This window comes from Sphaerodactylus townsendi, linkage group LG03 (assembly GCF_021028975.2).
Source record: "Sphaerodactylus townsendi isolate TG3544 linkage group LG03, MPM_Stown_v2.3, whole genome shotgun sequence".
In the NCBI taxonomy this organism is placed as follows: Eukaryota; Metazoa; Chordata; class Lepidosauria; order Squamata; family Sphaerodactylidae; genus Sphaerodactylus; species Sphaerodactylus townsendi.
This window is the reverse complement of record NC_059427.1, coordinates 138,885,075-138,905,915: the sequence shown is the minus strand read 5'-3', so window position 1 is coordinate 138,905,915 and position 20,841 is coordinate 138,885,075. Positions and strand designations below refer to the sequence as shown.

The following is a 20,841-nucleotide window of genomic DNA, read 5'->3' as shown; positions in this document are numbered from 1 at the left end:
TAGGGCTACATTTTTGGACAAATTGCTTCTAGGCAGCGGTAACATTGTTACTAAATTGGTTATGCTCTTATTCAACAATGAACCTTTTATTGCTTAAAATGACTCACTTTTTGCAGTGGCTGCTAAAAAGATAAGAGCCAAAGTAGTCGCAAAAAGTGTAGCATGATTTGGATATTTAATTGACTTTGTAATTTGTAAGACTGTTGTCTAAGATCTATTTTTTTAATTACTTAAATTATGTGATTTAATTTTATAGTTTTGTGGGAAATTTTCATACCCTATGGCCAGAATCAATAAACATGTTTTGAATTAAACCTGAATGTACCTTTAAATTATTGTCTGGATTCTAAGCCCCCTTTACTGACAGCATTTCACAGAATCCTAGAGTTGGAAGAGATCACAACGGCCATCAAGTCTAACCCCCTGCTATGCAGGAACAGACAAAGACATAAGAACATAAGAACAAGCCAGCTGGATCAGACCAGAGTCCATCTAGTCCAGCTCTCTGCTACTCACAGTGGCCCACCAGGTGCCTTTGGGAGCTCACATGCAGGATGTGAAAGCAATGGCCTGCTGCTGCTGCTACTCCTGAGCACCTGGTCTGCTAAGGCATTTGCAATCTCAGATCAAGGAGGAACAAGATTGGTATCCATAGACCGATTTCTCCTCCATAAATCTGTCCAAACCCTTTTTAAAGCTATCCAGGTTAATGGCCATCACCACCTCCTGTGGCAGCATATTCCAAACACCAATCACATGTTGGGTGAAGAAGTGTTTCCTTTTATTAGTCCTAATTCTTCCCCCCAGCATTTTCAATGAATGCCCCCTGGTTCTAGTATTGTGAGAAAGAGAGAAAAATTTCTCTCTGTCAACATTTTCTACCCCATGCATAATTTTATAGACTTCAGTCATATCCCCCCCTCAGACGTCTCCTCTCCAAGAGTCCCAAACGCTGCAGCCTCTCCTCATAAGGAAGGTGCTCCAATCCTTCAATCATCCTCGTTGCCCTTCTCTGCACTTTTTCTATCTCTTCGATATCCTTTTTGAGATGTGGCGACCAGAACTGAACACAGTACTCCAAGTGTGGTTGCACCACTGCTTTATATAAGGGCATGACAATCTTTGCGGTTTTATTATCAATTCGTTTCCTAATTATCCCCAGCATAGAGTTTGCCTTTTTCACAGCTGCCATGCATTGAGTAGACATTCCTTGTTGTTGAGAAACGTACCAATGATCTGTTTTCAAATCCAGCCATCCAGACAAGATTGGAGAGCAGCAACACTGCGAGGGAAGATCAGCTTTAACACACAGTGTGTGTGACTGTTGTCACACTTTTTGCCCAATTTATGAGAATCCCGAAGTGGGTGGGAATTGGGGAATCGAGAAAGTTGCATGAAATTTAACGTGCGCCTCCTTCGCCTCTGTCCTTTTCTGGTGGGGCAGCTGCTGCTCAGCGGGGTGGGCACAGCTGATTTTTCCTTCCCGGCAAGGAAAGGGTGGGAGGGAGCGGGGGGCGTGGCCGAGCGGAGCCGAGGAGTTAAAAGGCGGCGGGAGAAGGGCGGGGGGAGGATTGACAGCCTGGCAGCCTGGCCCGATGGGTGGCAAGAAAGTTTGCATCGTGGGCTCCGGCAACTGGTGCGTGGCGGCGGGGGGAAGGGGGGGGGGAGTTGTGCATGAAGGAAACGGAGGGAGCAAAGTTTCAATGAGGGGATCGTGGAGTCTGTCGTAGTAGCCAAATCTGCATTCAGAGCTCCTTGGATAGCGCTCTGCTGCAGGTGCACTAGAGCAGTCCTTCTCCGCTGCCCGTGGGCAGGGCGATCCAGGAGGTGAATGACTGCGATCCAGTGCTATGTAGACGCAGCCCGGTGGACAGCGGCTTTGGGACACCGCAAAAGCCATGGGTTCTGCATAAAGGGGTGGCCCGATGCCCCCCTCCCTCCAGTTTCCCAGCGTGGGGACAAGGGGGACGCCCCTGTCTTGGGCGACTTAGGGAAGGGTGTCAGGAGCACGTGCCAAAGAGAACTCGCTGGTCTCTCGACAAGCAGGCATCCCTAAGGTTTCTGCCATGAGTGAACCCAAAATTGTGGGTAGTCACCACAAAGGAGCCACCTCCTTACCGCAGGATGAGTTGTGCTTGTGGGGATTTTTATTTTACTAGTTTCTGTTTCCTGTTATTTATAGCCTGCCTTTCTCACCAAGACCCGAAGCGGATTACGCAGTGTAAATTGATCCAATCAATAGGATGGCATATCTGATCAGTGATGTAGTGGGAATGGACCCCAAGGCTTTCTTTCCCGGGGTACTCGCCTAACCTGGCTTTAAACCCTCTCAGAGACTGGAGATTTCATACTAAGTCGGGCTCTTCCTCTGTGTGAATGCTGAGTGCCCATATTTCCTTCCTGGTCCTGTGGAAGAAACATCCTGCCGCTCAAAGCGATGGTGCCTTCATGGCATTCTGGGCTCAGAAGGGCTCTTTCTAGCACCACTGCTGTTTGGGAAGCTGAAGGATATTCATTTGTGTCAATTGCATTTGTGTCTCCCTTTAACGCTTTCCAGTTTCATACAGTGCTCACCCATGTTTTGCCAGATCTGCCAGTGATTCTCAGTACCAGGGTTTGGCTCAGCCGCATGCTAATCAGGGTGCATTGAGCATGTGCAAAGTGCCTTCCCCTCTGTACTGATTAAACCTCCTCAAATGAGGCAAAGAGGTTCCTAGGCCAAAGAGCTGAAGTCCTCTCATTGTAGAAACAATTTTAAGTATGAAAAATAGTGTGGGAAATAGTCATTCTCTGCCATCAATTTTAGTCCATTCCCCTCTGACAAGGACCTGTTGTTTCCCTGTTTGTGAGGCAACATTATCTATAAATCAGTGTCCTTCCTGTCTGTTACCCATTAATGGCAGTCTTGGTGCTTGGGAGCCTGCCCCTGCCTCAACCCATCTTAACTACATTTACCTCCTTTTCATTTTTTCATTCATTCAGAAACTCAGACAATTCCTCATTGAAGTTCCTATGAGAGATTCTAAATGCAAAAGGGCCATAATCCCAGGTTCCCCTGAAAAAGATTACTCCATCCCTAGACACTGCATTCTCCAGAGTCTTCCTCTGAGTTTTTGTTTTTAATATTAGTCATAGGTGATTAGTAATGTTTGATATTTCAAGATACAGTTTTCTGACGTGTTATTATTCATTTACACTGGGAGAGGGGAAAAACACGTCTCTCTCAGCTACTTTTAGAACAAAAAGGTAAACATCTTAATCCTTTGAAAGGAGGCACACACTTGCCTCTTTTCACGCAGCCCTGCACCAGTGCCCTCAGCTGGAGTTTTGATGCCCCCAGTAGAAGAAAGAATCCACTGTAAGCCCATGCAGAGGACCTTTCATTCCTGACTGTGCTGCCATCTCTCTCCTCCCACAGGGGTTCAGCTATTGCCAAAATAGTGGGTAGCAATGCAGCCCAGCTGGACAAATTTGACAGCACGGTGAACATGTGGGTGTTTGAAGAGGAAATTGGAGGCAAGAAGCTCACGGAGATCATCAACACACAGCATGAGAATGTCAAGTATTTGCCGGGCCACAAGCTGCCACCCAACGTGGTATGTTTCTAAGCTGGATAGAGGAGGGAAGCAAAGGGGAGGAGGGGTGTCAGGAGAAAGTCAAATCATGTTTCAAGGTGAGGCTCCTCCCACTGCCTGTCTACTCTGCTGTTGGGCACCCATCACAGACTGCCCAAGACAATTGGGTGCTAGAGGCAGGAAACCCAAGTAGGGACCAGTAAATTTAATAAATGGTGTCAGTTCTATTTGCTGCTCTTTAATAGCATCCGACATCTGATCTCAAAGGTGACCCATTCTACCCTTTCTAACAGTAGCCCTAACCATTCATAAAAATTTGGGGCCCAAAGGCCAACATTGTGAAGCAACCAAACTCAGTATCATTTGCATATTGCTTTCTGGTATTCCAAATGGTTTACTGTTACTGCAGGTATATTACCTGGTACCTAAAACTCAGAAAACTGTGGGGGAGGTTATTCCATAGTGCTGCCATGCCCTCTAGGGCCCACCTCAGAAGATGGTAGTACGTTCGCTAGGGTCTGCAGCACAGATCTTAGCCCAAAGCAGGTTTGTATGGGAGAAGGGGGTCCTTTAAGTACTATTGGTCTTCATTTGGTGAATCGGGAACCACAAATGGATTACATCTATACAGAGTTGCCTTATATCAAGTCAGCCCGTCTTGCTCAGTATTTGGTGGCAGCTGTCCAGGGCTGAAGTGGTTCCCACATCTACTCCCACCAGAGACATCAAGGGAAGAACCTGGGGGCCTTCTGTCTGCGAGGCATGTGCTCTGCCACTGAGCCACAGAGCCTCTCCAGGCCATCCCAAGAGTCAACTATTGTAACTCGCTCTACGCGGGCCTTCCCTTGCATCTGATTCGGAAGCTAAAACTGGTCCAAAATGCAGCTGCACGTCTGCTCACAGGCAGTGCCATCTGGGATCATATCCAGCCTGTGTTGCACCAGCTGCATTGGCTCCCAGTGGAGTTCCGAATCATCTTCAAGGTGTTGGTGTTGACCTTTAAGGCCTTACGCGGCCTGGGACCCTCGTACCTTCGGGACCGCATTACCCCATATGTCCTGAGTCGACCTCTGCGCTCAGCAGAGGCCAATTTACTGGAGATCCCTGGCCCCTCAATGATGCGGCTGGCCTCCCCTCGGGCCAGGGCCTTTACGGCTCTGGCCCCTGCCTGGTGGAACACTCTACCACCAGCTGTCCGGGCCCTGCGGGACCTTGGAGAGTTCCGTAGGGCCTGCAAGACCGAATTGTTCCACCGGGCCTTCGGAGAGACCAGCCGCTGAGGGTGCCCTGCTTTCATCCTCCCCCTGCTGTATAGGGTCCCTAACATCATCGGGACCCATCACTCTTCTTGGGAGGGTTGCATATGGGTTCGTGGGATACTGTTTTAGAATGAAAATTTTAAACTTTTATATATTTATGTTTATATATGCTTTTATATTGTTCACCGCCCTGAGCCCTTTGGGGATAGGGCGGTATACGAAATCAAATAATAAATAAATAAATAAATAAATAAACATTACCCTTTTCTTTTCCATGAAGAAGAAATTGGAGGAAAACGGATGAAAATGCAGAAAGGGGGGTAGCTAGGTGCAAAAAAAGATTTATACCCTGCAAGGTGTCTCAAAGCGACTTACAAAGCCCTTCCCTTGCTCTCCCTGAGGTCAGTGGGGCTGAGAGCGTTCTGAACAAACTGGCCAGCCCAAGGTCACCCAGAAGGCTTCATGTGTAGGAGTGAGGAAACCAATCCAGTTCACTAGATAAGAGTCTGCCGCTCATGTGAAGAAGTGGGGACTCAAACCACTACACCACGCTGGCTCTCTAGAGACCCCCTTTATGTTTCAAGATTTGTGAAAAGGTAATTCAGCAAAAGTAGCTGAGCATGCCAGAATCCCTTCTTCAATTCCATTATTAAAGGTTCAAGAACGGTATTCTCTCTTGTCCCTAGTCTTTCCAGAGAGAAAGCAGAAAGGCAGAGATAATACAAAAAGTTTTTTAAAAAGTGGGATTAAAGATAAGTTCGGAATCTAAAAACATTAGAGCCTGCAAGGCTAGGCTTAAAACTTTTTCTCTCTTGGAGGGAGAGGAGGCGTTTTATGATATGATACATGATCCCCAACCTGCAGTGTGGTACATATACCACATGTTGTTTCTGCATGTTTGACCTAGGTCTTTAGCTTCCTAGGGCTAAGATTTTAACCGGAAAAGGCTGGATTTTTATTTCATTTATTTTTCCTACCTTTCTTTATTAAAATATTTGCATCCCTCCTTCCCTTGGGGCAGAAATCAGAATTAAAATCACAATTCAAACATTACAATTTTAAAACTTAGTTTAAAATTGAAAATATCCCAAAAAGTGCCAGCATTTTATACCCCGTTGAAAGATATAGAAAATAAAGAGGACTTGCAGTACCTCTTGAAGATACTATTTTGTGTGTGGTTTATTTTTAAAATATATATTGCAGCCTGGCCTGAACCCTAGGGATGGAGAGCTACAGATTTTCAACAATAGAGCCTTCCTTTGGAACAAAAAAGGCCAAATTCTGTGCCAGAGACCATGTTCTACATGGAGTCTGTTCTCTTGGAAATGCTGCCAACTGTGCATTGTCTAATGTATATGGTCTGATTCTCATCCCTTTCCTGGAATGCAAGGCTATGCAAGTAATCATCCCGTTCCTGGAATGCAAGGCTATGCAAGTAAAGACATACAACTGAATTCTAAGAAGAGCATAAGGATAAGATGACACAGCTGATAAAGAGCCAGAGAAGGGCTTATAAGGCTTATTGGAGCAGATTTCCCTTCTCAGTGGGAAGGGCTGTGGCTCAGCGGTAGACCATCAGTTGGACATGCAGAAGGTTCAGTCCTTGGCATCTCCAGTTAACAGATCTGGCCATAGGTGATGTGAAAGACCTTGGTGTGAGATCCTGGAGAGCCGCCACCAGTCTGATTAGACAGTACAGACTTTGACGCCTGATTCAGTGTAAGGCAGCATTATGTGTTCACTGTCCTAGAACACAGAAGAGCTGGCTTGTGCATCATCCAGCAGAAGGTACATCAAAGAATATGTTGCTTTGGTAACCAAAGTAATAAATAACCTTCTCTCCCTTTGCTAAGTGATCTGGTTTCCTGGTGCTAGCAGAGTGTAAGGGAGCTCGGTTGGGTAACAAATGGTAGGAGTGAGATACGAGACATTCCCCAAGCTCAGTTGTAACTCTTGTGTTTGGAATACAGAAAGCTGTTCTGTGCAATTTCCAACCCTGGCCTCACCCCTGTGCTTGTAGTCTTGCGTCCAGAAATAGATCCTCAATTTAGAAATCTTTGGGCAAGTCTTTCTAGACCTGCTTGATTATACTTAAAACAAGAATCATATCTGGGAAGATAAAGATCAGATTTATTCTGGAATAACAAAAAGGACTTTGAAAATAAGGCTGGCCCTGACATAAACATATGCTGGCATAAATTCTATCAGACTTTAAGGTGCTACTGGGCATCTTCTTGTAAACTGTCTTGCCTTCGCGAATTTCTGACAAATAGGGTTGCCACCATTTTCATTGGACCTGCTTGAGTAACACAGCTGCTTGACACTAAGGAATTAAAGCAACACTTTTCTTGGCATGAAGATGAAGATTGGGGGACAGCTGTCCCTGCTTAATTGTGTGTAACTGCTTGTGGTTAAAGCACTGGAACAGGGCCAGAATAAAAAGTGGCAACCTTCCAACCAAAGCCCAGAAATATCTTCTTGGAAGTGTCTACTGATTAAGTGTTGAACAGTAGTTGTGGCGAGGATGGCAACAATTAAATCTAAACTGAGTTCCCTATTTAAAAAAACAGTACTACATCTTGGCTTCAGTATACTGGGTGGATAATTGTTCTCCATCCTTTCATTTTGGGTTTTGTCAGAAAGCTATGCTAAACTATAGAGCACTCACTTTCACCTTCCTCTGGTTTGGGCAGAGGGAGTCAACTTTTGCACCAAGAGGCAGAATTCTGTTCCAAGACGCTGGAACAACCCAGTCTCCTCAGAGATATTCAGGCTTTATAATAAAGCCAGTATTGCCAGCCAGTAATCACACAATTCTGGATGATATAAGGTCATGGGCTATTGTCATGCCCCTACAGAGGCTTTTGTTATTTCCCCATTAAGCTTCAGTTTCCCCATAGTTAGCATGGTTTTATTTCATTGTTAAGTCTTCTATGGGAGGGATTTTAGTTAGCCCCTGTCCCTTTAAGATATTTTCCCAATAGGCAGTTTCCTTTCTTTACCCAGCAATCCCCTGTTTTAGTTTTAGTCAGTCAGTCTGAGAGAGGAGTTAAGGGTAATTGGAAACTGGAATATTTGTGTCGTACATATTATTATATGGTGGTCCAAAGAGCACAAGTCAAGTTTAAAAGCAGTTAGAACTGGAAAAAGACTGAAAGAGCTGAAAGGAAGCAAGATACAGTGGACTTTCCTAAAGCAACCAAGAGAAGACACAGTCTACAGCTTCAAACCTGCTCAAGACAAGCAAGTACTCTGACTTAGATAGACCCAAGGGAGGCGTTAGGGTCTTGTTTCTCTCCAGTAATAAACCCATTGTAAGAACTGTTGAACCTGGCTTGTGTTTCCCCCATTCTGTCCGAGCCAAGTACAGAGCACCTCTAACAGATTCACTTGGGGGGGGCAGAATAGCTTTGGTGGGACAAATATTGAGGTGTCTATGTTTACGGAAGGCTCCTTCAAGAGACAGATGTGTGTGTGGGGGGGGGTGTCCTCTTGTTTCTCCAGAATATGAGATCACAATACAAAAAAACCCCAAATTGAATCTGAAATACATAGAAACTCAGCCACAAAACCTTTCCCTATACACATTATTTAATTAAAATTTGTAATGAGACAAAGAACACACTGGGTCTGGATCCTCAGGTTGAAAAGAGCAGGGTCAGGAGAGAGGTGGAAAACAAAGATCAGTAAAGCTTCCAACAGAGTTCCTCATGATGTACTGATGGGTAAACTGGAGGACTACAAATTGGAATCTAGGATAGTTAGATGGGTGGGAAACTGGTGGAAGAACCAGACTCAAAGAGCAGGGGCTGATCATTTGGTAAAATAGGATGACCAAACCCCCCATTTCAGCTTTTTTTCCAGAGGGTTTTTCCCCCCTCAAATCCCCTCCCCCAGGCTGTTTCAGCTTTTTTGGCTTTCCCAGCTGCCTGCGGGGTTGACTTTGCAAGCGAGGAGAGGGCCAGTAGGGCTGCCTGCAGAGATCAGAAACCCCGGTCACTGCAAGCAACCCGCCCTCCCCACTCGTGAAGCTGGTTTCGACTTCATAAGTGGGGAGATGGCCCCATGCAATTGAATACAGGGGTCAGCTCAGCTAATTCCTGGATTCAGCGGAGTTGGGCTTGTATTTTGGGGGGTTTGTCTTTAAAAATCCGACAATGTTCAGGAAAGCCCATCTGGGGTATTGGCTTTTTTTCAGCTTTCCCAAAAAATTTTCAAGCCAAATCTGAAAATGACCAAATAAAAATAAAGTTGCCCACCCCTACCAAAGAGTAGATGTCAGTGGCATTTCAGCTGAATGTGAGTGTCCAATGGGGAGACACAGGGTTTGGTTCCACAAGCATCACTTCCCATCTGTTATTCAGCCTTGTTCATTCTGCAGCCTGTCGTTGAGCTTGGAATTCCATTTGGATGTGTTATGATCAGCACGGAGCCTATTCTCCACAAGTGCTGATAAAACTAGGACTCTGCTATTGGGTTCAAACGTCTTCATCTTAGCTTTTGTTTTTAAATGCAAGTTGCTAGCCCTCGTGAACACAAAGACTACCATGAGAGTGAGCTAAATCTTCACAGCCAGCATGAGGTTCAGTGAGTGTCTTCAGGAGACCAACTTTCCAATGCCATCAGAGGCGTAGATCCAAGGCAGGGGGGTGACACACCGGGGGGCGCCCCTGTGTGGGTGTGGCAAGGGTGTTCTGGGGGCATGGCTGGGGTGTTCCGGGGTGGGACGGGGGTGGAGGACGCACCAGTGCACCAGGTGCTTTCCCCCCTTGCTACACCTCTGAATGCTATTGCATATTTTCTTACCCTTCTCTTGCAGAGAGCCAGTATGAACAGTGGTGGGATTCAAACAATTTAACGACCGGTTCCGGTGGTGGGATTCAAATAATTTAACAGCTGGTTGTTTACAAGCACCATTTTAACAACCAGTTCTGCTGAAGTGGTGCGAACCTGCTGAATCCCACCACTGAGTATGAAGCATATAAAGTTTGTAAAGTTTTTGAAAAAATGTTTGTTTTGCATAATTTATCCATGACAACAATCCAGTGTGTGTTGGAGGATTTGTGTTGACAATACAGACGCTTTGAGGGTTTCTGGCAGTGGCCAAGGGTCCATCGGAGCCACCAACCCACCCTCCTGTCTGTCCATGAGTGTTTTGCCTTTGGTCTGACTTCCTCCTGTCTCACCTGCTGCAGGTGGCGGTGCCAGATGTAGTGAAGGCTGCGGCTGATGCTGACATCCTCCTCTTCGTAGTACCACATCAGTTCATCGGGAAGCTCTGTGACCAGCTGAAGGGCCACGTCAAGAAAGAAACAATAGGGGTGTCACTCATCAAGGTGTGAGTGGGGAGAGGGGGTGGGCCCCATTCTGAACATGAGTGGGAGGCTCTGGCCGGCTGCAAGGAACTGATAGGTGGGCCTGCAACTATTTTAGGAACTAACCAGGACAGGTTTAAAAGGGTTTGTTTGGATGTGCTGAGAAGCATTTAAATGTTCATAGCATTTTTGGTGGTAAATACCTGGGATGGGGTAGCCAACAGCTTGGAATCAAAGGCTGGAGCTCAGTTAATATAGATTTGTTACACCCTAATATTCTCTAACTACACCACAGTCTGTTTGGGATTTCCCCACTTTTCAAATCCATGTGTGTGTGGCTGACCTTTGAATTCTAAACTGTGGTGGTAGAAGATGGGGAAAATACTAATTCTAGAGCTGTTTGTACAAATTACAAGATCATGTATCGCTGTTGGGGGAGGCAGACTTGGCATCAGAGATTTCAGAGGAGGCAGTACTCTGGGTGAGAGAGCTAGGGGATTGAAAAATGGCTACTCTGCAGTCTTCTATAGTTGGTCCCCAAAGGACACACACAAACAGCAGTTGTGAAATTAATATGATTGCAGTTACACTGACTCTTTTTTCATAACAGAGTAGCTCTTGGATTGTTGGCCAATACTTATAAATATAGATTTGGAGTTTGAACTGGGTGAGGGACTACAGGATATCTTCACAGGGAGCATATATGAGAGGCCTGCCCTTGACCTCTTGAGCCAAAGCTGGGCTTAGCATTGTCAGGCCACAGAACGGAAGACTAAGGGCTAACACAGTACTCTCAGGATAGCCTATTGAGCCACCATGACTTGTGTGTTTGGTTGGTTCACAGGGTGTTGATGAGGGCCCAGATGGGCTGAAGCTGATATCAGACATTATCCATGAACAGCTGGGCATTGCGATGAGTGTGCTGATGGGAGCCAACATTGCCAATGAGGTGGCAGATGAGAAATTCTGTGAGACCACAATTGGTAATAAGTTCGAGCTTACAGTTCTTGAGTGGGGGGGAGCGGGAGGCTGCTATGGAAGCTTCTGAAATGTTCTGTACCCCAAGTTCTCCACTATCCCTCCCTTCATCATGTGCTTTGGGGTATTCTGCAGCTCTGTCTAACAGCTCCATGTGTTGATTGTGTATACTGTGGATATACTGGAACATTTATTGCTGAAGTATGAATGATCTCTTACACTGAAATGTGCACCTTTCAAACTCCAGTGTTGCAGGACAGCCTCTTTCCTTCTTGATCCTGTCATCTACCTTCCTTCCCCATCTACTATGACGAGCAGGAATCTATGTGTGCATTATGGAAGGGGAATGGCAGAACCAAAGAAAGAATGAGGTGTTCCTGCAGCATCAAGTGAATTAAAGGCCTTGGTCTGATCTCAAGGCTAAGAGGGGTCAGTTCCAGACTTTGGGGAGCTCAGGGCAGAGAGTTCCCAGCCTCCCACTCAGCCTGCCTTCCCCCTAGCACAGGGGTAGGGAACCTGCGGCTCTCCAGATGTTCAGGAACTACAATTCCCATCAGCCCCTACCAGCATGGCCAATTGGCCATGCTGACAGAGGCTGATGGGAATTGTAGTTCCTGAACATCTGGAGAGCCGCAGGTTCCCTACCCCTGCCCTAGCATCTCCTTTTCCACATATGCCCTTCTTGCTTGCCTGCCTGCGTTCATGAACCTGCCCTGCCCTCACCGCCACTCTCACTGACTGCTTGCGCTTTGCCTGATGGTGCATAGGTCACGTGTGTGCAGCCAGGAGGTGCTGCCAACCATGGCTTTGGGGAGCAGCACTGTTGAGCACTAAGCTGTTGTGCTACAAGCCAGCACCACAGAGAAGCCACTCAGCTCAGACTCAGCCACTGGGACCAATGATGGGTTCCATTTCACCCACAGGCTCCTCCCACTGCGCTGCATGAGCTGGCCCAGTCACTGCTGCTGCTGAAGGGTCCAAGACAACCATCTGCTGTGATTGTCAACAACTCTCCAGGGCAGTAGTCCACTGACAATTTTCCCTGTTAATGTGAGGGCCCATTTGCCCTTGGGGATTCTTCTATGGCACCCCCTGCCAAGCTCTGTTCACCGCCACAGAAGTTTCCAGAGTTTCCCAGAAGTATCAAAGATTTGTTATTACAAATATCTACACAGTTTTACAAAGCAAATGCTTCACACTCCAAAAAAAAGTGTTGTCTCCTGTTAAAGATATTTTCCTTTTAGAAGACCTTTGCTTTTTGGTTCTAAGGACCGTTTCCACGAGTAAAAATCAGTAAAAATTAATTGGTTAAAGATACATCTTTGACTGCAGGACTAGAAGTAGTGTGATAGTCAATAACTAGGCAAGCTGTTCAGAAAGGAAATCCCATTGAAGAACTCACTGTTTCTGAGGCAGTTTTCATCCATGTCTGAATAGAGCCCAGCAGATTACTACAGAATTGAGTTTTTCCATTCACCTGTTCTTTTTTCTGCCTGTGTCTATCCTCCTTCCTCCCTGTATCCTGGAGATCCAAAAACAGTGCCCCAAATCACTTTCCATTCATCTTTTTACCTTGCTTCTGCTGAAGAACTCCCATGCTAATAATAAGGAAAGTTGTCAGTTTCCTAGAGATCAATAATGAGGCAAGTTGTCAGTTTCCTAGAGATCAATTACTCAATAGTAGAACAGGTTCCTTGAATCCACAAAGCTCCAACCTGAATCCCTGGAAATATTAGTAAAAGGCTGAGGAAAACCTCTGCCTGATCCCTTGGAGAGCTGTTACCAGTCAAAGACGGCATGAAGCTACATGGACCAATGACTTGAATATAACATGGCTTCATAGGTCACTTTGTGGAAGAAGCAATATTTATTTCTACTAATGTCTTTCTTTTGCATCTTTGCAGGTTGCAGGAATACAGAACATGGACAGATCCTCAAGGACCTGCTGCAGACACCCAATTTCCGAATCACAGTGGTGCAGGAGTCAGACACTGTAGAGATCTGTGGTGCCCTCAAGGTATGGAACTCTTGATGCTCTTGAGGGACTGGCTTATTCAGGTAATGGCTTTGGCCTGTTGCCAAGGGAAGGCCTTTGGTGGCACACTACATTAGCACTGCACAGAAGAAATTTATCTATCATTCACCTAAAACCTATATGGCGGTTCCTGGAGACAAGACATTGTGGGGGGAAAACATTCATTCATTCATTCATTCATTCATTCATTCATTCATTCATTCATTCATTCATTCATTCATTCATTCATTCATTCATTCATTCATTCATTCATTCATTCATATTTTAGATTTATTAGGTACCCTCCCCCGAAGCTATTCATAGGAGCCTAAAGCTAATTGAAAGTTGGGTTTCTCCAGCATGACCTTTTCCCTGTTGGGTTTACTGGAAACAACTGAGTCCCATGGAAAGATGCCCATCTCTGCCACCTTTCCATGGGATCCATTGTTTGTAGCCCTGCTTGGAACACCAGAGGCTAGACAGTCTACTGCTTATCTGCTTGTCTACCTTAAGAACATTGCAAAGCTAGAGTAGGGAAAGTCCTTGCTGGCAATGAACACTCTATCTCCATCCTTTCCCTCAGAATGTGGTGGCTGTTGGTGCTGGTTTCTGCGATGGGCTGGGCTTTGGCGATAATACCAAGGCGGCCGTGATCCGGCTGGGCTTGATGGAGATGATTGCTTTTGCCAAAATCTTCTGCAAGGGCCCTGTTACTTCTGCCACCTTCCTAGAGAGCTGTGGGGTTGCTGACCTCATCACGACTTGCTACGGGGGCCGGAATCGCAAAGTAGCGGAGGCTTTTGCCAAGACTGGCAAGGTGAGTAAGTCAGTGTGGTTTAAAGTGTAGAAGAATATTGAAGGGTTGCCAAGGGTCTCTTGAGGTATACTGATACAACAGAGGATTTATTGGAACACTCTAAAACAGAACTAACTTTTTCCCTGCCTCAATTAATACTTAACATTTGTAAAGTACTGCAGAGTGTTCCAAACTTTTCACATGTGGGTGTGCGCAAATTGCCATCAACTTGCATACCGTAAGATTTCCAAGGCAAGAAATGTTCAGAGGTGGTTTGCCATTGCCTGCCTCTGCATAGCAATCCTGGTAGTCCTTGGTGGTTTCCCACTAAAATATTCACCAGGACCAACCCTGTTTAGGTTCCTAGATCTGATGAGATCAGGCTAGCCTGGGCCATCCAAACCAGGCCAGTGTTTCACATACCTTTAAAATATGTTAGTCATCATGCAGCAGAAGAGAACAGTGGGCTTGCCTGAGGCTATCTGGATTGCTTCCACATGGCAAGGTTCTCAGCATAGTTTCTATCACTGCTCAAATAGCAGGGGCATCTGTAGTGATAAGAGAAAGTCCACATGGTCATTTTCTGTGCCTCGCCCCTGCCTCAGGCCGCCGTTCTCATGGAAGCCGCCAGAGAACTTTTGGGCACTTTAAAAATTGCTAGGGATTTAGCAATTCTCAGTTGTTCTTTTTAAAAGCCGCCTAGTGGCATGGGAGAGAATGGCAACCATGGGGGGAGGGCTGAGGCACGGAAAATGGCACTGATGGTGGCCTTCAAAAATGTGCAGAAATGCATATTTGTGTTGTAATCTCTGCTGGCTGATCTTATTAAACCAGGTTTTGCAAAGCTTGGAACAACGCAGGAATAAATCTGGAATGAGGATGATTAGAGGACAAATGTCATCCGAATGGCAGCCAAGAAAACCCATGGCAATTTGGATGTCAAACCAGAATAAAACCTCCACATGGAAGCAATGCATAAATTTATGGGAGAGGCAACATCTGAACTGAGGCTGAGCCCCAGTTTAGACCAGTTTCTTAGCTAACATGCTGCACTAATGGTCAAGTTCTTCAGAGTCTTTTGCTTCTATAATTGTAATCTGGTAACCACAGTAACAAGTTGTACTTGAAGGAAACCAATCAGTTCCTCTTACTGATTCCATCTTCCTCTAAACTGGCTTCAGCAGTTTTGAGCATTGGGCACGAACATCTTAACCAAACGTGCTCGGCGCTGAGCTGAGGCAGGGCCCACTCGCCTTGGTGCTGAGTGGCAGCCCGCCTCGGCACTGAGCTGCTTGGCGCTGAGCTGCTTGGCACTGAACTGCAGCCACAGGCAGGAGGGCAGGAGCCGGCACGGAGGCATGTATCAGGAACCGGTAGAAATGGGAGTCTGGCTGAGCAGACTTGCTAAACTGGGGCTGAGGCGTGAATTGACAGAAGGATCAGAAAACCGATCATACTTCAGAAAGCAGGATCAGATACTACTTTGGCACAGTATGTTAGGATGACAGTGGTTTGAATCACGGCCACCCAGTCTGTCTGACCCTTCCCAAACAAGATTTTCAACTTTAAATAAGATATGGTCTATAACCGTTCAATCCCAGGACAGTACTTATTTTTAAAGTGTTGGGAAACCTAATCACTGTGCATGCAGAGAAGAGCTGGAATTATCTGCAAGTTAAGGCAACTGCAGTGAGAGGTGAAAAGGGTTTGATTTGCTCAGCATGGCAAAGACAGGCTGTCACAGTTCCTGCAGGGAAGTACTGGCATTAAAGCTATTTTCTACATGGGAAGAGGGCAGGGCACAAAGTAGTGGCTGAGATCAAAGGATAGCAGATCAAACCCACGTTTTGCTTGAGAGAGCAATCCCAGCTAAGGATGGAATGGATATTCCATGCCTTGTAGTCTACAGAGGAGCATAGTTCTCAAAGGGGCCTATTTTTACCCACCTTGGTTTACACAGTACCAGATGTGAAACATCCTTTGTCAAGGGAATGCAGCTTCTTTCTTCAGAATAGTTTACAACATTTTGTAACATTAGTTCTGATTGCAACACTGGGAATTTTACAGAATCTGGAGTTTTTGGCAGAGGCTGGTGTGGCAGAGGTTAAGGACCAAAGGGCAGGGAATATGGGCTATAAGGGGTAGCTTAACTGCCAACCGCTTTGAGGTTTTAACAGACAACGAAGGGGATGAATTCACTGACTTACCCTTGAAAGAAATTGCTGTTGCAAAAGCTCTTAATAAACCCCGGGGGGGGGGGGGGGGCGTAGCAAACCCAATGATAAAATGGCATCACCGGAGAAGCCTAAAGTTAAAGATAAAGCCCTCTTTTAGCCCTGACAGTTGTTACAACTGAATATATATTAGAAGAACAAAAGTGTTTATATGAGACATTAAATAAAGTTGTTGGTAGCATGGAGAAGCTGAGAGAGGAAATACCAATACAGGAGCAGGCAAAGAATCATATAGTCTCTCCCAAAGGGTCAAACCCTAGCTCCCCTCTGACAGAAAGAGATTTAAGGAAACCCTGCAAATTAATATTGTTACCTAATAAAATTTGTCTGTCTGTCTGCAAGTATGGTGGTATAACCCCAGACTGGAGTAAATTACTTCTGGCAAGGAGACACTTAAGAGCATTATTATTCCAGGAAGTGAACCTGCTTTCTACAGAAAAACTGGGTTATAAGAGACAGGAACCGAGATAAATCTTAACATTTTACTCCAAGAAAATTCCATTGCTAATGTTAAGTAAAAGATCATACTTAGCGACTAAGGGAGTACTCCCAATTCAAGTTTTAAGGATGTTTGTATCTGACCATTATTATCCAATTTGACTCCTGCTCAAAGGAAGAGAGCGCAACAGGAAAATAGAGAGGTTGGATAAGTGTATGAAAGTGATGAAGTGCCCTCCAGATTCTATGGAAGTAGTGGCTGATATAGACTCTGGGTGCCAAAAGGAAGGTATGGACAACAATGTCTTGGAAGACAACGTTAAAAAATCCTTCCTAGCCTTACCCGAATTAGAGCAAAAAAGGATTATAGATAGGCTGGAATCCCAACTGCTGGAACTAATAAAGAGCAGAGAATGCACATTTGCAAAATCACAGGGAAAACTGCAGTCATCACAATCTATAGACATATGTCAAGAAAATTTTATTATGCTTGACCCACCCTTGCCTGAAGTAGACATCATTCCAGCGATGAAAGAAGGATCAAGCACAAATGGCAATTGAATTCAGCTGAGTTAGAACAGGTGCACTTATTGGGAGATTTAACAAGAGTCCAGCGGAAGATTGCCTTTGTTCTTGTCATGATGGTTCCCTCGAAACACATCTTATCTTTGATTGTAATAATATGAGACAGGAATGAGATTTTTTGATCAATTCTATCCTTGGTAAATTTCTGGGTAGAGATAGAAATACTATTATTTCTATTTTAACAGCTGGGACTGACAAGATGATAATCCTAAATGTTTGCTTGGTGTTTTTACAAACAGGTTTTTAGGAACCTCCAAATAGGAGTGACATGTTTTGAATGTACTGTTTTGTTTTATTCTGCTTAAAATTCATTTTATTATACATTTATTGTATTTTGTTGTAATATCTGGCCTAAGGCTGTAAATAAACATTGATGAATTACCTCTGAATGTAATCTCAGGTTTTGGTAGTCCTAAGAAGTGTCGGAATATCTCAGTCATTTTTGTGTACAAATCTTGGACTTTCACCAAGTAGTACTCAGCCATCTCAGCTCTGCGTCTGCTTTTCCCTACCAAAAGTATTGGCAGGGGTACCTGAATTCCTGGTCTTTATCAGCACAGACTGAACATGCCAAGTCCCAGAGTGGAATGACAGCCCCTAGGACTAGCAGAAATGTTCTGGGACTGGGATGACAGGTCCAAAGGTGGAACGATGTCTTTTATTATTGAAATCAGTACTCTGCACCTGTGATCACAAACCTAAGAGTAGAATAGGTTTGCCAGCCCCTGGAATTACTGTTCATCTGTTTATCTCTAGCCTACAAAGATCAGTTCCCTGGAGAAAATGGGTGCTTTGAAGGGTAGTCTCTAGGGCACTGTACTCCACTGAGTTCTTTGTCCTCTGGCTTCATCCCCAAATCTTCAGAAGATTTACATTATGGATCTGGCAACCCTACCCCTCCCCATCCCACACAAGAGACCAGGTGGGACTTGGCACTCTAGAGTGAAGTGAAATATCTTACACTGATTTCAATGACAGGGGCTCACTTCACTCTGGAGGCTGTCATTTCAGGCTCAGAACATGCAGTGGTGGAGCGGTAAGGGGGCACACCGAGCGCACGCCTGGGGCAGAAAATCACCCTTGCCCCTTCCCCCTTTTCCTTGCACCCCCCATGCAGCCCCCCGCCCCCTTCCCACATTTACCTTAGTTCCTTTTCTTTTTCTAGTATTTTTTCAGGATGAAAAAAGCGACCTATGTACAGTTCAGGGTCAAAAATGGCCTGAGGAACTACAGTTCCCAGGAGACCTTGGGGCTCACAAGGTCTCCTGGGAAGTATAGTTCCTCAGGCAGTTTTCAGCCTGAACTGTAAAGAGGCTGCTTTTTTCAGGCTGAAAAAGTACTAGAAAAAGAAAAGGAACTAGGGTAAGTGTGGGAAGGAGGGTGGAGGGGCGCCATGGGGGACGGAAAAAGCACACTGCGCACCAGGTGCAGTTTGGCCCAGCTACGCCTCTGAGAACATGTTCACTACTCCCAGGGGCTGTCATTCCACTCAGGCATGAATAGATGCTGCAGAACTGAGCTCATTGCATGATTTGGGGTGCTTTTGGCCCAGGTCACTCCACTGCACAGTTTTCAGGGTTTCACTGAGAGTAAATAGCAAAAAGCTATGAGGGGAAAAAATTTCCCTAGATGGTTGGAAGATCTGTCACCCTACCTTTTCTGGGCCCACGTCGTTTGGAGGGAAGGGACAACTGAAAGCAAGACGCTGTGTGGCATTCATACTGTGCATTCTTGCATTTTGCAGTCTATTGAGCAGTTGGAGAAGGAGATGCTCAATGGGCAGAAGCTGCAGGGCCCTCAGACATCAGCAGAGCTTCAACACATCCTCAAGCACAAGAATCTGGTGGACAAGTGAGTCCTTTATCCTTCTCCCATTTGCTGGATGCTTCTTTTACCTCTTTGCCAGTAGCTGTGCTGTGCCTGGTCCCCAGTACACCTCTCGGATAGTCAAACATAGATGGTTTATTTGTTGGGTGTCGACTGACACAGTAACGTCTAGTTAACGAAGGCATCTGATTGCTTGCCTGATCAATTGCTAACTGCTGCTATTTTTTAAAACCAAAAATTTGACATAGAGGGGTCTCTTCTGAAGGAAGAACTTATTAAAATCAGTCATTCGTGCGTTTGAAGTAAACCCTATCTTAATTTCATTTGTTGTTCCCTAATTAGAATTGTCTTAAGTAAACAAGTTACCTTTAATCTTCAAAAAGAACACCATCTCTGTTGATATACTGATTAATTTCTGGCTAAAGCTTGCAGCTCTACCTGTGTACCGTTTCAGCCTTTTTTGAAGCAATACCAGTCTTATGTGTGTGTTTATAACTGCTCTGTAGGCCTCCCTCGTCATCTCCCCATGCCACAGCAGGCTTCAAACTGATTCTCATCCTCAGACCAGCTCTCCATCCATTTGGGAAGCCGACCTTTTAGGTTGGGGCTACTCACTCTCTGATGGTTTCCTTCTTCACAGGTTCCCACTCTTCACTGCTGTCTACCAGATTTGCTATGAAGGCAAACCTGTCTCTGATTTCATCAAATGCCTGCAAAACCACCCTGAACATCTGTGATTGGCCTCTGCACTTGTCGCAACAAGGAAGAGGCAGGATTTTTGCCATTGCTATCCCCAAAAGAAGAGAAGGAACTACCACAGACCATTGATGGCCATGGGAATTTGCACTTAGGACACACAGAAGAATTTGCACTCGGAATCCCGGATGGAGTAACTGCATCAACACTCTGAGAGAGGTGCTCCTGTAATTCAACAGTCCCTGCCTTAGACCACTGTGAACTGGATTGATTCAGTTTCCTGCTTAAGCTCTTGCCAGATGCTAGAGCATCCCCAGACTCAGTATCGACAGAAGGCGAAGCTGTAGCTGTTATCTATCATGAGCAATTTTCTTGGATGGATTCCTCTCTGTTTGATTTCTGTGCCTTGGTTTTAACTTCTCTTGTGGAGGGTTCAAACCTTAAACCCATTAGTCTTATCTATTCTAACTCACGTGTTAGTTTTATGTAATAACTCAAAGCTTCCTGAATTTTTATGCCATTATGAGAACCACCCTCCATTCTTAGAATGAGCACCAGGCTCTTTCTGTCTAGATGAGGTTTAACCTCAGCATCTCTGGTAACCATGAAAATAGGAATTCTAGCCCAGAATGTGAATATTCAGTTACGAAGGAATAAACACTAATGTGAGAAACTACCAAGTTTGAGTCCTGGCCTCCAGACACCAAATTGCCCAAGAGGGGCTGAAAAATGCAGCAATTGCAACAGCAGGGCATGTTGTGAGGACAAGATAAAGTACATGAGATTTATATGCCCCACCCCACCCCCCAGAGTTGTCAGAATCAAAATGTAGCAGGCATACATGCTTAAATGATCTTTCACATGCAAACATTATGTGTGGAAGAATGCAAATCAGCTTTCTGGCAGCCAAGGGGTTAGGTCTTGGTCCTTGAATTAATAAACAGACTCTGTGTTGTTGATTAGCAGCGTTTATTGGAAGGCGACGAAGCTCCCAGCTTGTAAAAAGCCAGTTTTGGTGAGCCTGGCTTTTGCTACCCCACTTATTCAGAAATAATCCCCCCCCCCTCCCATTTTCTCAAAGAATGTGAGAAAGAGTTACTTCGGAGCTAAGGCGCCCCAAGTCA

The 20,841-nt window shown here is 45.3% G+C and overlaps 1 protein-coding gene across 1 annotated transcript; it reads left to right on the top strand.

Moving 5' to 3' along the window:
* Positions 1-1,577: 1,577 nt before the first annotated feature.
* GPD1 (glycerol-3-phosphate dehydrogenase 1) lies at positions 1,578-20,393 on the top strand. The gene is made up of 8 exons (XM_048490922.1): positions 1,578-1,636; positions 3,419-3,596; positions 10,030-10,170; positions 10,994-11,132; positions 13,032-13,144; positions 13,725-13,958; positions 18,939-19,045; positions 19,662-20,393. The coding sequence occupies exons 1-8, from the start codon at positions 1,596-1,598 to the stop codon at positions 19,756-19,758; spliced, it is 1,050 nt and encodes a 349-aa protein (XP_048346879.1). The 5' UTR covers positions 1,578-1,595; the 3' UTR covers positions 19,759-20,393.
* The last annotated feature ends 448 nt before the right edge of the window (positions 20,394-20,841 follow it).

Excerpts from the sequence above, each read along its gene's own strand:
- GPD1 (XM_048490922.1), top strand. The coding sequence starts at position 1,596 with ATGGGTGGCAAGAAAGTTTGCATCGTGGGCTCCGGCAACTG. Across the intron at positions 1,637-3,418 it reads ATCGTGGGCTCCGGCAACTG|GGGTTCAGCTATTGCCAAAA; the intron begins GTGCGTGGCGGC and ends CTCCTCCCACAG. Across the intron at positions 13,959-18,938 it reads CTTTTGCCAAGACTGGCAAG|TCTATTGAGCAGTTGGAGAA; the intron begins GTGAGTAAGTCA and ends TGCATTTTGCAG.